General features: G+C 53.1%; 1 protein-coding gene across 7 annotated transcripts in view; it reads right to left on the bottom strand.

Annotated features, from left to right (window-relative positions):
- Nucleotides 1-9,773: 9,773 nt before the first annotated feature.
- Nucleotides 9,774-14,123, bottom strand: part of KMT5B (lysine methyltransferase 5B) — a 53,914-nt gene continuing 49,564 nt past the window's right edge. For all 7 annotated transcript variants that reach the window (XM_061407227.1, XM_061407224.1, XM_061407222.1 and 4 more), the window contains one exon: nt 9,774-14,098. In XM_061407227.1, coding sequence (XP_061263211.1) covers nt 12,621-14,098 — 1,478 coding nt within the window. In that variant the 3' untranslated portion in view covers nt 9,774-12,620. The remainder of the gene's footprint in view (nt 14,099-14,123) is intronic.

Consider the following 14,123-nt stretch of genomic DNA (forward strand, 5'->3'; position numbering starts at 1 on the left):
TAAGGAAGGTGTTAAAGGAAATAGTTGGGTGAAACGAACACAATCTACTTCAATTAAAAAGAAGGAAGTAGTTGGCGACACACTTGCTTTAGAACAAAAAAATCAGGGTTCAAAAACCAGCTCTGTCAGTTCTGTGGGTCGGTGGTATTTTGTGCATATGTGTAATTTGACCCAATCACTAAAGGCATCTTCCTCATTCAGAACATACCAGTGGGGAGGTCCACTGTACAGGGGTGTGGGAGAAACCAAGATAAGATAACAAATGGAAAATGCAAGCCCAGCGCCAACATTTAAGTGACAGCAGACAATTAACTGTGATGATGATGATGATGATTGCCATTTGGCAGATGAAACAAGTGAGGCTCAGAGAAGTGACATCATGTATCCCAAACCACACAACCAGGAGATGGCAGGGTGTGGATTCAAACCCAGGAGTGGCAAAAGCCCTTCCTGCCGCTGTGCGTGCCCAGGCCTGCTGGGGGCAGCGTCCCATGGGAGGTGCAGCAGCTGCCAGCTGTCCTCTGTTCTACCCTGGGGCCACCGAGTGGAGCCGGGCAGCCCTGGCCCAGGCCTGTGAGCTTCACAAGGCAGGGGAGGGAGTTGGCCATTGGCAGAAGCTTGGAGCGGTCACTGAAGGAAGTAGTTGGGGACACTGGCTTCAGAATGGAAAAGCCAGGGTTCAAACCCCGGCTCTGTTTGTCTTGTGGGTCTGTGGGTTTGGGGCCCAGTGCTTGGCCCTGGGTCACTCAGCAGTTCAGTGACCTGACCTCCAACCCCATCACCAAGCCTGGCTTGCCCAGCACGGTAGTGAGGTGTTGAAGGGCTGGAGGACCTGGGCCCAGGTCCCTGGGGTTGCAAAGCCGGCTGAATCCAACCTCCCCCCCACCCCCCACCATGGTGACAAGAACGTGGGCGGCAGCTCCCGCTCCCCTCCTGCTGATGAAGCAACCCCAGTGGAGAGAGAGTGCCCCTTGCCTCAGGGTCCCGGCCAAAGTCCTACAGTTGTGTCTCCTTGCCCTAACTTGGTCATAGTTCCCGGGGACAGGTGCTCTGATTGGCCAGCCCCGGAGTCAGACGGGGATGTGTGGTCCACCCCGAGTCACATGAACTCAGAATGTTCCAAAGAAGGGGAATGGCCTCACAAAGGGGCAGGTAGCAAGTGACCCTGACAAGGGAACCAGGGCCCCTGCCGGTCCTGTCCCAGCCCTGCTGACAGTGGCTTCTTTACCCCCTGGGCAGCAGGGGCTGGTGGACTTTGGAGGAGGCGGCCGAGACGTGCCGGAGCAGCTGACTGTCAGCTCAGGTCCAGGAAGCCGTGAGCAAAGGCACGTCCTCTCGGGGGAGGGGAGCGTTTGGTCCTCTCCCTGCACACAAGCACTGAGTGCCCCGGCCAGCCTTCATTGCAGGGCCCTCCATCTCGGGGGAGGGGGACCTCTTCTAGCAGCCAAGATCTGGGGCTTATCAAGAGCTGAGCAAATGCCAGGCACCAGGCTAAGTGCGAGTCCCTCGTGGCTCTGACGGTAAAGAAACTGCCTGCAATGCAGGAGATGCAAGTTCAATCCCTTAGTCGGGAAGATCCCCTGGAGAAGGGAATGGCAACCCACTCCAGTATTCTAGAGGAGCCTGGCCGGCTACAGTCATGGGGTCGCATAGAGTCAGACACGACTGAGCGACTAACACTTTCACCTTCATGCCAAGTGCATGAAGCCAGTCCTCTTATTTAACCCTCCCCCAAGCTCCGCAAGCATCCGTTTTACAGATAAGGAAACTGAGGCTCAGAAAGATGAAGGTTGCAGCTGGCACGTGACTGAGCCCAGGCTCAGAGCCAGGTCTCTCTGACCCCAGAGCCTGGCTCTATGACCCCCTCCCTCAGGGCCTCCCCTCTTAATATTTTTGAACATATCATCCATATGTCATAAAAGCAGAGGTCGGGGGCCGTGCCTGAGGCCTCCGCTCTTCGCCCCGGGAGGGGGCTGCTGTGGGGGTGCTGTGAGACAGTGGGAGGGGTCTTTCCTCCTGGGACAGCTGAGAACCTTCCCAGCGCCTCCCCTAAAGGACACTTCCTCTGAGAAGCCTTCCCTGCTGCATTCTCCACTGTCCCGTGTGTATCTTGGCCCCTGGGCTGCCCTCATCAGAGCCCTAACCACAGAGTGTCCGTGTGTGTGTGTCTGTCTGTCTCTCTGTCTGTCTGTCTGTGGACGAGGACTTCTCTGGGAAAGGGTGGGGACCAGTGATTCCCAGGTGCCCAGGGTGGCTCAGCAAACACCCCACGAATGTAGGAATGTCGGTGGGAGGAGGCATCGCATCACGGAGTGAGGGCCTGGCTGGTGGTCCAGGGGTGGCCAGGGCTGGTCCTCCGCCGCTTCCCTTGGCCAGAGTCCAAGATGAGGCCCTTCTCAACCCAGCTGACGCCAAGGCCTTTGGAAGCCACGTGGCCCATAGCTCACTGCCTCCCAGGCTGCAGTTTGACCCAGGGCCTGACCTGGAGCTGCCCACACTCCCGCTCAGCGCAGGGCAGCCCGGCCTTCCTCTTCTCGGGCTGAGGGCCAGATGCCAGCCCCGCCGCCCCCCTGTCCTCAGTCCGCCCACTGTCCGGGGGCCAGGCAGCTGGCAGGTGGGGCGGGACTACCCCAAGGGCCTCTGGGCAACCCGCCACCTCGGCCCCTCGTATTCCTTATCTCTGGGTTGGGCAGCCGAGGTGGCCCGTCCTCTCGAGCCTCCAGCTTGGCTCCGTGGTCAGGATGCACTTTCTGCCCCGTGGGGAGGGCGCTTGGCCCGAAGAGAGAGAGTCAGGCCCTCCTGCCTGCCCCGCCCCTGCCCCGGGCAGACCCTGGCCCACAGGAGGCCCGTTTCCCTCCCTGAGCTTCCTGGCTGCCCCTAGGCCAATCTGGAAGGTTCCCTGAAGCTGGGTGAGGCTGGGTTTGTGCGCTCAGGGCTCGCAGGGCCGCGTGGGAAGCCCTGGGAAGCAGGCGTTTCTGTCCCCAGAGCTGGGGGTGGGTGCGGCTGGAGGATGGCTTGTGCCCTGCTCTCCCACTGGCCCCATCTGGCGGTGCCGGCTGCAGCATGTGGAAGCGGAGAGGCTGCAGCCCCCGCCCATGTCCCCCTTGGCCAGCAGCCCCCCACCCCAGACCTGGGGGGGTGCCCAGGCTCTGCTCCCCACCTCCTTCCCCCCAGGAGCTCCTGTGTGGAGTCAAGTGTCCTGGGGTCACGTCTGCTTCGGCCCCTCCTCGCCAGCGGCCCCTGTGTGTCCAGCTTCGCCTGGGGGAGAGGCTGGCCCAGGGGTCTCATGGCTGGAGGCAGCCTGAGGCTTTGGCTTTTTGTGTGTGTGTGTAGGGGTAACCTGACCCCTGCCAGCCCTCCTATGAGGACAGGAAGTGGGAGTAGGTGGGGGGTGGTGGAAGCCCCTCCCATCACCTGTGACCCCTTGCCCAGGCCTTCTTGGGGTTGATACGTGTCCAGCCACAGGGACCCCTTAGGGTACCAGGGCTCGGGCTGAGCAGAGAGGAAATCGGGATGGGGTGGAGAGCAGAGAGGGGTCCAGGCCAAGGGAAAAGCAAGCAAAGACCACCAAGGGAGCCCCAGGTGGGACTGATGGAGCCCCACCCCGTCCCCATACTTCAGGCCACCAGGGCCTGCTAGGAGCCCCCAGGGCCCCCAACATCAGCCCCATCCAGACTCCTGTGGGCTTTTGTGAAGCTGATCCACTCAGCAACCCAGGCTCCTCCTCCTCCAGGAGGGCAAGAGGGTCCCACCTGCTGCTTTTGTGTGTCTCTCCCAGAGATCCAGGAGACCCTGGGAGGCCTCACCTCCCCAAGGCCAAGGCCCACTCCTGCCTGGGGAAAGGGCAGAAGGCTGTGGGCCCAGCACTGGCCTGGGGTCTCACTACCCAGCGCCCCCTCCTGCAGCTCCAGGGTTGGAGGGAGTTGAACATTAACCCCCTTGGCAAGTGGCCCCGGCTAAACAAACACCTGTTATCACATGTCAACAGGAGCCGACTCGATGGCTGGGCTGGCCGCTGACTGAGGCCGCAGGGCAGACCTGCCTGGGCACTGCCTACCGCGGCCAGCGTCAGGGGCTGAGCTGCCTGTACCACTGCAAGTCCAGGTCCCGCCTCTGCCTCCTGCTTGCTGTGTGACCCCCGGCAAGGCATGGTCCCTCCCAGGGGGCAGTGTTCCTCTCTATATTGATGGCCTCCTGGGATGCGGGGCCACAGGTGGGGCTGGGGTCTGGAGGAAGACTGAGGAGGTCTGGACTGGACCTGGGTCTGACCAGCTCCCTTATTCAGAGTAACTGTATCTTGTTTGGCGGACGTACAGGTATCCACTCTACTAGTCTCGCGACTTTCTGTTTGAAGTTTTTCAAAACAGACATTTGGAACCACAGGGTCCTGGCTCTGCTCCTGCATGACCTTGATCAAAATGCAGCTTCTATTGTATCCCCTCAATTATAAAACAGGGAGAATTGGACTCCAAGGAACCAAAGCATCTGTTACTTACCGATCACCATGTGTCTTTCTGATCCATGAGTTGGACACAACTCCCGTCTCCATTTTACAGAACAGGAGACAAAGGCTGGGAAATTAGGAGGCAATAGAGACAGAATTCGGCCCAAGGATGCCTGACCAGAACACTGCCCACTCACCCCACAGGTGGCCTGTCTCCCTCCCACCCCCACGCAGGCTCCTCGGGGCTGAGGGCTGGGCCCACCTCTAGTATTTCCTTGAAAGCTTCTACATTTGGCCACACTGAACTGCTCATCTTCCTTCCCGGAGGACACCCTGTCCCCTCCCATCTCCAGGACTTTGCACGCGTTGGCTGCCTCTCTGCTCTTTGAGTTTACGAACTCCTATTCGCCCCTCAGAGTCCTTCTTAATCTTGAGTTCTCCTTGAAGCCTGCCTTGATTCCCCAGTAGAAGTGGGGGTCCCCTCCTCTGTACTCCATCAGACAGCTCACACAGCAGTCAGGCACTTCTCATGCTGAGTTGCTGTTTGTGAGGGGAGGGCTGGGGCCCCATCACTCCTGTGCCTTTGGAGTTGGTGGGGGGTCGGTTTTCATGTCTTTGGTGCTCAAGAAGGGAAGGGCGTCAAGGGAGCAGGTGGACCTGAGATCCCTGCGGAAGCAGGAGAGGAAGGGGGATGGAACAGCATCCTTTGATGAGTGGAGGGAGAAAGGACTGAAATCACCTGGTGCCACGGTAACAGCGGAGACCAGTGGAGACCAGCTCCGGCCGCTGGTGTTCTGAGGTTGGGATGGAGGGGGTTGTGATTTAGGCCCTTTGAGCAGGGGTCAGCTGGCGAGATGGCTTCTCCCGTGGCTCAGCGGTAAAGCATCTGTCTGCAATGCAGGAGATGTGGCAAGAGCTGCGGGTTCCATCTCTTGGTCGAGAAGATTCCCCTGGAGAAGGAATTGGCAACCCACTCCAGTATTCCTGCCTGGGAAATCCCGTGGATAGAGGAGCCTGGCGGCCTATGGTCCATGGGGTCACAAAGAATCGGACACGGCTGAGAGAGTAAATAACCACCACAGCTGGCGAGGGCAGAGGTCAGAGGACATTGAGGACAGGGAGTGCCATGCAGGCTGTTGAGCTGGCACTGCTGGCCAGGCGCCACATGAAGGCCCAAGCGGTGTTCTCACTTAACCCTCAAGCCAAGTGGCAGTGTTACCCCCTGGTACAGGGAGGACAGAGAGAGCAGAGGGCTCACGTAGCCAGGAAACGTGCTGCCTCGGAGTCATGTGGGCAGCCTGGGCAGTGGGCAGGGAGTGGGAGGTCAGCTGCGAACCCAGCTGTGACCCCAGACCGGGTCATTTCTAGGGCCAGCTTTAGTCCACCTGGAGGCTAGCAAGTCATCCGTCCCTCACCCTTGTACCCCAAGAGGAAAAATGTGGTTTAACTGGCGAGAGCAGGAAATCATCTTCTGTTTGATTTTCTAGGAGAGCGACTGCGAAGGGCCTCCTCCACCTGCCAGAAGAGGGGAGGGAAGGTAACAGCCTTGGGCTCGAGCCCGGGGACCTCTGCCAGCGGCCACGTCCAGCCCACAGCCCCAGGGAGGGCCAGGAGGAACCACAGAGCCCGATCTCCCCAGGCTGGGGGCCGAGCCCAGGCGAACCCGCCTCCCCAGGGGGCTTCAGATGCAGAAATCAGCTTTCTGTCCTAGAATGGAGCCCAGCCGCCCGGGCCTGTCGTCACAGCGTCCGAAGTCTGTCCCATCAGAGGCCAGCTGCCCGGAGGGTAACGCAGGTGTGTTTCAGGGAATAACACAGAAACCACCTGGTCGGCTCTGGTCCCTCCTCCCCACCTGGACATTTGTGTGAGGTCACTGTCACCACTGCAATCACAGGCTCACCAGGCTGTAGGAAACCCTGGACTTTTTCTTCCGCTGTCTAGAGGCGTGTTTGATTCACTTTTTCACATACAGACAAACCTGCACCCCTTGGGGCCCAGCAAACACGGGTGGGGGCCTCACCCACTCTGGGCAAAGTGGGCGGTCACCCCACATATCTGCACGATAACCTTTGGACAAAGTGCTCCCGGCCCCATGGAACCGCATGGAAATGAGGGTAAAAAGCAGTGATCGCTATTTGTCAGCAGACAGGGGAATTCTTAGGAGACGGACGCTTGCAGAATTAACCCGGGGAAGGTGGGGCCTCCAGACTCAGGCTGGAGTGACCCTTGGCTCTGTGAGCCTCACCGGCCAGCGCGGTCCTGGCTGGACTCCACCTGGAGTGGTGTTCTGGGGCCACAGCGGCCACTTGCCACCAGCCACGTGGCCTTGGGCAGACTGATTCAGCCTTTCTCTGAACTGTAGTTACTGAGCATGTACTATCCCAGCTCTGGAGGTGGGCAGGGAGAGTCCATGAGACGCCCCTACCTGAACACAGTGCCCCCTACCCGAGTTTGTCCCCCCCCAGGCTCAGCTCTCTCTGGCTTTGGGAGTGCTTGCTTGCTTCCCAGGGCTCACAGACGAGGCCATCTGCTGCCATCCTGGCTCCCTTGGTTCTGTTCAATGTCCTGGCGACTCAGGACCATGACAGTCTTCCCCAAACCCCATTGAAAATGCAACTCTTCTAGCCTTGAGAGCCTGCCTTCCAACCTCAGGTGCTTGTCCAGCTACTGCTGAGCTATTGACTGCAGGAGTACCTCCAGGCCTTGGGCAACTCTACTTTCCCTGGCCAGGGGCCCACTCTTGCTGCAGACTCTTCTTCCCTAACCCGAGTGCATGCCAGCCATCTTCATTCAAGCCCTTTCCCGCCCCCCTAAAGCCTCCAGCCCTGCTGCCTTCTGAGGTCCCCCACCTGGCTGAGAGCCTCCTCCCTGTGCTGAGAAGTGCCGCCACCAGTCTTCGCTCCCATGCGTTCCTACAACCCTGACTGGTACCTAGACTTCTGTGATGCTTCACAGTGGGTTTCTGCAGTCAGCTCCCTTCCCCTTTCTTGATTTCAAATCTTCTCCATGCTCCTGAAGCTTTGGGCCCCTCATCTCCTCCCAATCAGATGACCTCACCTCCTGTGCTGTGCTGTGCTTAATACTCAGTCGGATCTGACTCTTGGAGTCCCCGTGAACTGTAGCCTGCCAGGATCCTCTGTCCATGGGGATTCTCCAAGCAGGAATACTGGAGTGGGTAGCTATGTCCTCCTCCAGGGTGATCTTCCCAACCCAGGTCTTCTGCATTGCAGGCAAATTCTTTACCAGCTGAGTTACCAGGAGGTCCGACCTCACCTCCTCAGTTCAGTTCAGTAGCTCAGTTGTCTCCAACTCTTTGTGACCCCATGGACTACAGCACACCAGGCTTCTCTGTCCATCACCAAGTGCTGGAGCTTGCTCAAACTCATGTCCATAGAGTCACTGATGCCATCCGACCATCTCATTCTCTCTTGTCCCATTCTCCTCCTGCCTTGAATCTTTCCCAGCATCAGGGTCTTTTCAAATGAGTCAGCTCTTCGCCTCAGGTGGCCAAAGTATTGGAGTTTCAGCTTCAGCATCAGTCCTTCCAATGAATCAGACCTCACCTCCGACTTTAGACCGAATAGAAACCTAGTGCTGGAACTGGCTCCCCGTTACATGTACCATCTCTTTTCCTCTTGTTGCCAAGACAGACCTGTAATCCTAAGACGACCCCTCCTCACTGGCTCTGAGGAAATCACGCCCCACCGCCAGCCCCACCCTGTGGAAGTTTTGTCTCCATGGTCAGACCTGCTTGTTTGCACCGCCTTCCTATCTTCATCATTTCTACCTTCAAACGTCCTCTTCGCCTGCTCTCTCCTCAACCTGCCTGGCTCCTCCTGCAAGGGCCTCCCCAGACAGGGCTCCTGCAGGTCATGAGAACCACAGAGAGACTGCACCTGCCATTCTGGTCGGAGCCTGCTCAGGGGCTCAGACCAGGGCAGCCCTCCTGCACGCCTGAGCAGACCCAGCAGTACTCTGCTTCCCCTTAGCAGGACAGGGTAGGTGACCCCCAAAAGACAGAAGCCACTGTCCACTGCAACTGAGCAGGAAAACTCACAAATATGACAAGGAGAAAACAGGGTCTGGTAAAATAAAAACTTTACTGTCCACTGCAACTGAGCAGGAAAACTCACAAATATGACAAGGAGAAAACAGGGTCTGGTAAAATAAAAACTTTACCAAAGTTATTTTGATGAGGCTGTAGGCTTTTTACTGTCTTCCAGGATAACAGCTTTCCAACTGCTTCCAAGAACAAAAGCTTAACACCCTGGGAGAGTGCAAGGGGCAACATGCAAGAAGGCAGGTGGAGGGAGCTCGAGCAGGAGACTGCGCCCCCTTCCCAATTCTGCCCATGTAGCCTGCCCCTTCTGGAAGAGTCAAAACCCACTCTCCCTCTGGGCCCGTCACTAGCAAACACAAGCGATGCCCAAGCTCTGACATCGGGGGAGGAGGCTGGAGACCTTTTCGTCCTCCCTTGCAAGAGGGGACACACTTCCCAGTTCTGGGGTTTAGCTGGGGTCAGAGGCAGGCTTGCACCTCGCTCCAAACACCATGGGTGCACATTCACAGTCGGCACTGGAGAAACAACTCACGTGAGGACTCTGGGCGGCAGGCCCACTGGTTATGGAGAAGGAGCAACTTGCTTCAGGGCAGACAGCAGACTCGAGCTTCTGAGAGTGGCTGTGGATTTACCAGGCCACCTCTTAGCTTTTTTTTGCACTGGGAACCCAAGTTCATGTGGGTATTTCAATTATTCAGGAAGTCTTTCCAGCCTGGTTGCGCCTCTCACGCTGACTGCCCTGAGAGTGGACGCGGCTCACCCTGCAGCTTAACTGGCAACAGGACCAGGTGTCCACACTGACCTACAGGTGCTGCGAAGAGGCGGTCTGGGGGTGAACAGCTTGCTCAGGGTCACCCACATGTTGCAGAGTTGGGCAAACTCAGGTTTCCTGATTCCTAAGTCAGTCTTTTCTCAACTAGGTTTTGCTACAGTAACTGGGAGAGAAAGAGGGACCCACACCAGTCCTGGATGCACCAGTTCTGTCCAGTTCAATGTGGGAAGAAGTCAGGAACCATTAGTTAACTTTCTTAGGTTCAGGAATGGGAAGGTATGCAATTTACAAGTGGTCTCCCTACTGGGAGGAACGTATGCTCACCCTGATCTGAACCAAATGGCCCCAGAGCAGGAGACCAGGGCTCGGAAAACTCAACATGCAGAGACATTGAAAAGTTTCAGAAAGTGTGATTTTTACAAATTCTACTGCAAATGAAAACCTTGTGGACAAAGTCACCACTTTGATCTTCTCAGATACAGTGAACACCGGCCAAACTGTTTTAATTTCCGAATTTATTAAAATGATTAACCTCAATACTGCAAGTGCATGTACAAAATATTTGTAAAAAATGTTTTTTTAATGAAACGTTAAAGAACTTACCTCAAATGCTGAAAAAGTCCTTTTTTTTTTTTCATTCTTTCAGTACAAGGAATACATTTTATCTCAAAAGTATTACAACTCAGCAAAACAATTTAAAACAGTAATTTGAAAAATGATTGAAAATTGAATACTTTACATATATTTCTACGATCGTTTCCTAATTCTTACAATGCCACAATCTTTACCAATCATTGCATAAGCTCAGGCTAGAAGTTTTATTGATTGCAACCTCTTCCAAGTGGTCGGCATTGTGTGGACCTGGCCGTTCCACACAGAGTCCTACAGCACAGGCAGGCCAACTCTGAGGCCCCTCACTGTAAAAACGGAAGTCAGGTTTCCCTGGAAGGCGTCGGCCATGGCTGCCGAGCGCTTGTGCACACCACCTCCCGAGGCAGTGACCGCCGGGCATCACTGCTCCGGACCCACGGGAAGGTCGGCCCCCAAAGACGGGGCCTCAGTAAAGTTAAATGTCATAAATAAGTTACTAAAGTTAAGCTTAAAAAATGGAGAAAAGTGGGAAATGTAGTATTGTTACTTTTTCCTTTAAGACTGAAAATTCCTGAAGTGGCTATCGTTGGTATTCCAAAAGAATGGTTCAAGATGTGGTCTCTGAACCTCTTCCAGACTGCAAACTAGGTGGGGTTCCCACCAATCAAGGTGACCCACTGTGCTCCGGTGCTTCCCGGACGCAGGGTCTAAGCGTGACCTTGGCGCGTGAGCCCCCCTGCCACCCCCCACGGCCACCCAGAGACTCGGGAGTGCTGGGTGAGTCTGTAAAGTGCTCTGAGTGCTCGGGGACAGACCTGCAGGGCCGCCCGACTTCGAGAGGTGAAGATTCTAGATGGAGTGAGCCAAGGGGGTGTGAGTGGGCGAGGAGGTGGGCCACCTGACCCCACGTTAATACCTGAGGGGTGTAACTGCACCGTACAAACAGGGACGAGACGAGAGGAGACCACGGAAGTAATTCCTTCAAGGACGGAAGGAGGGGAACATTTTAAATTCAGAGAACCTTTACGAATATTACCAGTTTCTATTTGGAATCTACCAGCAATAGTTTTAAGGAACTTAACTTAAATTATGTCCCCAAGAACCCAGAAGCTGGCAGGAATCATGAAGTCCTAACAGTAAGCATTGAGGTTTTCCCATTGGACTGCTCATTACCTGCAGAGGCCTTTCAGTATCTCAAGATATGGGCTACTCTTCTAGACACTACACGAATTCCCTAAATTGATTTTACTCAGGAACACTGTATATCCGAAAGCACATGTACACATTTCCCAGAAATAGAGACCCACTGGTATCAAACACCTGCTACAGATTTATATTCTCAAATTCTTTGTCCAATGATTTGTAAAATAATTCAGAGAAATGGAAGGTTGGTATTGAACATAAAGTAGTAATCAAAAATTTGCTCATTAAGTTACTTAAAAATTAATTTCTCTTTTCAAAGTGCTTCAAAAACAAATTAAATCTGACTCCTCTTTTTTGTTTAACTGATAATATAGTAAAAAAAAAAAATCTTTGATATTTTCAAACATAAACTAACATAAGCCAAGAACTCCCACTGATGCAGTGCTTAAAACTATATATTTATAATTTCCTATTTTATTGGCATGAATATTTCTAAACTTAAAAACCTTCCTGGTAAGTTCTTTTAATTTCTTATGACAAAAATTTCTCACAACACAAATATTTACAACATATACACTGTTTTCAGTTCTTTACACTGAATTTCAAAGACGAACATTTTTATAGGTTACCACAGAACAAAAGCTGTGACTCATGTTTTTATTTCATAAACTATTATAAGTTAAAGTGAATAGTTTTTTTTTTAATATTCCTTGTAGCATTTTACAAGTGCAACAGAAAACTCGAAGACCCAAATTAAGAGAGCTGTAGTTCATTAGATAAATGTTGCTTGTTGTAGTCACATTGTTCACAGCAAATTTTTTGAAAAAATAAGCACCAATCATTCTTGCAAAGAACAATTTTATCTAAAAGGATTGAAAAGTGTTAAATACAAGGTCTTAATTTACATGACAAGCAATAAATACGCTGCATCGAAACTCACCCTGCGCACTGCTATCCTTGTACATGTAATGCACTGAAAATTAGCTGTCACGCATGTAACTGTACTTTTTTTTTTAAAGAAACCAATTTGACTCCCACCCAATGGTCTGCTATTTAACCAAGGTCACAAACAGTACACCTGGGCCAGCAAACAGTGTGAAACTGACAAAACTCCAAGGGGGAAACACCTAGCAAATAAATCAAAAAGCCAAAGATCATTGCTGGTGATATTAGCATATACTAGAAAACCTTAATATGCTGCCGCTATGATTTGTTTTAAATTATTGTTTAGTCATATATTAAAGAGCCAGTTGATGCTTTTAAAGTTAAAAAAAAAGAAACTGTGTAGCCACATTATTGGTTTCAATGTCCTGTGTGGAAAGTTGCTACCACTGTACAATTTTGCTTGAGCCTTTATTTTACAACAGGGCTTTACCTCTAACTTAGAATTGCACATAAGAAGGCTATTTAAAAAGTACAATAAAAATTTGCACAAATCAGACTTTTTTAAGAAGAGTCAGTACGCTGTACACTTTCTACAGTATTATGCTGATAAGTGAAGAGACGATAGAAGTGCTGCCACTAAAACGTTTTCAGTTGAGGAATAATTGACTGGAATTTTTTATTTCTTTAAAGTAGTTATCCCGGGTCAAGTTAAGACCAAGAGCTTATTACGCGTTAAGCCTCAAAGACTGATCTTCTCTCCTCCTGGAAGAAATGTCAATATCTATAGAGTCTTTCCCAACTATGAGCCTCAACCGCTTGGCCGGAGGCAGAGGGATAAAATCGTCTTCAAAGTCATCGTCATACTCCTCGTCCTCGTCCTCTCCCTCCGAGGAGGAGGAGTCGTCTGTGCTCTCCTCCTCGTACTGACTGTAGTCATCCACTTCCATACGCGACTCCAGGAGGGACAGGGGGTCACTACAGCACACGCCGTTTTCGTGAAGCCCCTCTGCGTACGGCCCCCTACTTTCCTCGTCCCGCTTTAGCTGGATTTTTAATTTTGTTGAACTACTGCCTGATCCTGAGTTAAATCCATTGTTAAGCTTTGCTACATAGAGGTTATTATCATTTTCATGGTCTTTACTCAACTTGATGCTGATTTTTGAAGAATTCATCCCATCACTCTCTTGGTCATTTGCCTTGCTGCTGCTGTCATGACGTCTGCGAAGAGTCAACTTGGGAATCCCGGAGTTATTTTCCAGGATTAACTGTGCGTCATACCTCGTGATCCGCCTCTTTTTTTTACTTTTCGCAGTTCGGAAGCCGTCTTTTGTTTTGAAGCTCTCTGACGTCACCATGGAAGCACTGACGGGCGAAGGGGCCCAGTCCGCGTAGCCCCCGGGCACGCCCTCCACGCCGCTGTGCTCGCCCGAGTCGGGGTGGGCCCCAGCCGCCTCTGGCCCCGCGCCGGCCCTGCCCGGGGACTCGTGTACGGGACTGGCTTCCTCTGCCTTTGCCAGCTGCCGCACCAGCTTCCCCGGCTGTGACTTCTTTTTGGACGTGCTGCTGTCGCTCTTAGGACACCTGGCTTCCCCCTTCTGTGCAGCTTCGTGGGCCAGCTCTTCGTCCGGCGCCCCGGGAGCGGGCTGCTCGCCGCCATCTGGGCAAGGTTCTGTCAAGTCACTTCTGTAGCCCTCCAGCGTATTTGGTTCAAGCTTGATGTCGGAGGTCTCCTTCAAGGTCATCCTCGTCCTCATGGACCGCCTGGTTGTGTAGGCGCAGGGGGCGCCCTCCGCGTGCGAAGGGGCGCCTCGCTCCGAGTTCTGTCTGTGCTCTCTCGCAGCGTGTCTGGTTAAGCACCCACTGGCCACCGTGGCCTCCACTGGTCCCTCTGGCTCCTTCTCTTTTTTAATGGGCAGATTTTTGTACAGAACGACTTTAGGCTCTTTCAGTACCAAGTTTCCCATTTCGAGTTTTCTAGAAGCACTCTTCGGCTCCAGCCGTTTGCAATGATTTCTTAATTTTATCTTTGATAGTAAAGGCTTTGCAGGTTTTTTCAGTTTCTTTGGTACCCTGGAATTATTTATAGGAGTTAGCTTAGATGAGGTAGAGTTGGGAGGAGCTGGAATTCTTGACATAGACTGCCTTGTTAATGTTCTGCTCTTGCTGTTCTTTTTTACACCAACTGAAGATTTTCGGTTAGAAGCTGTAAAGTTAAAAGAAAAAATAAG

The sequence above is a fragment of the Bos javanicus genome, chromosome 29 (genome assembly GCF_032452875.1).
Source record: "Bos javanicus breed banteng chromosome 29, ARS-OSU_banteng_1.0, whole genome shotgun sequence".
Classification (NCBI taxonomy): Eukaryota; Metazoa; Chordata; class Mammalia; order Artiodactyla; family Bovidae; genus Bos; species Bos javanicus.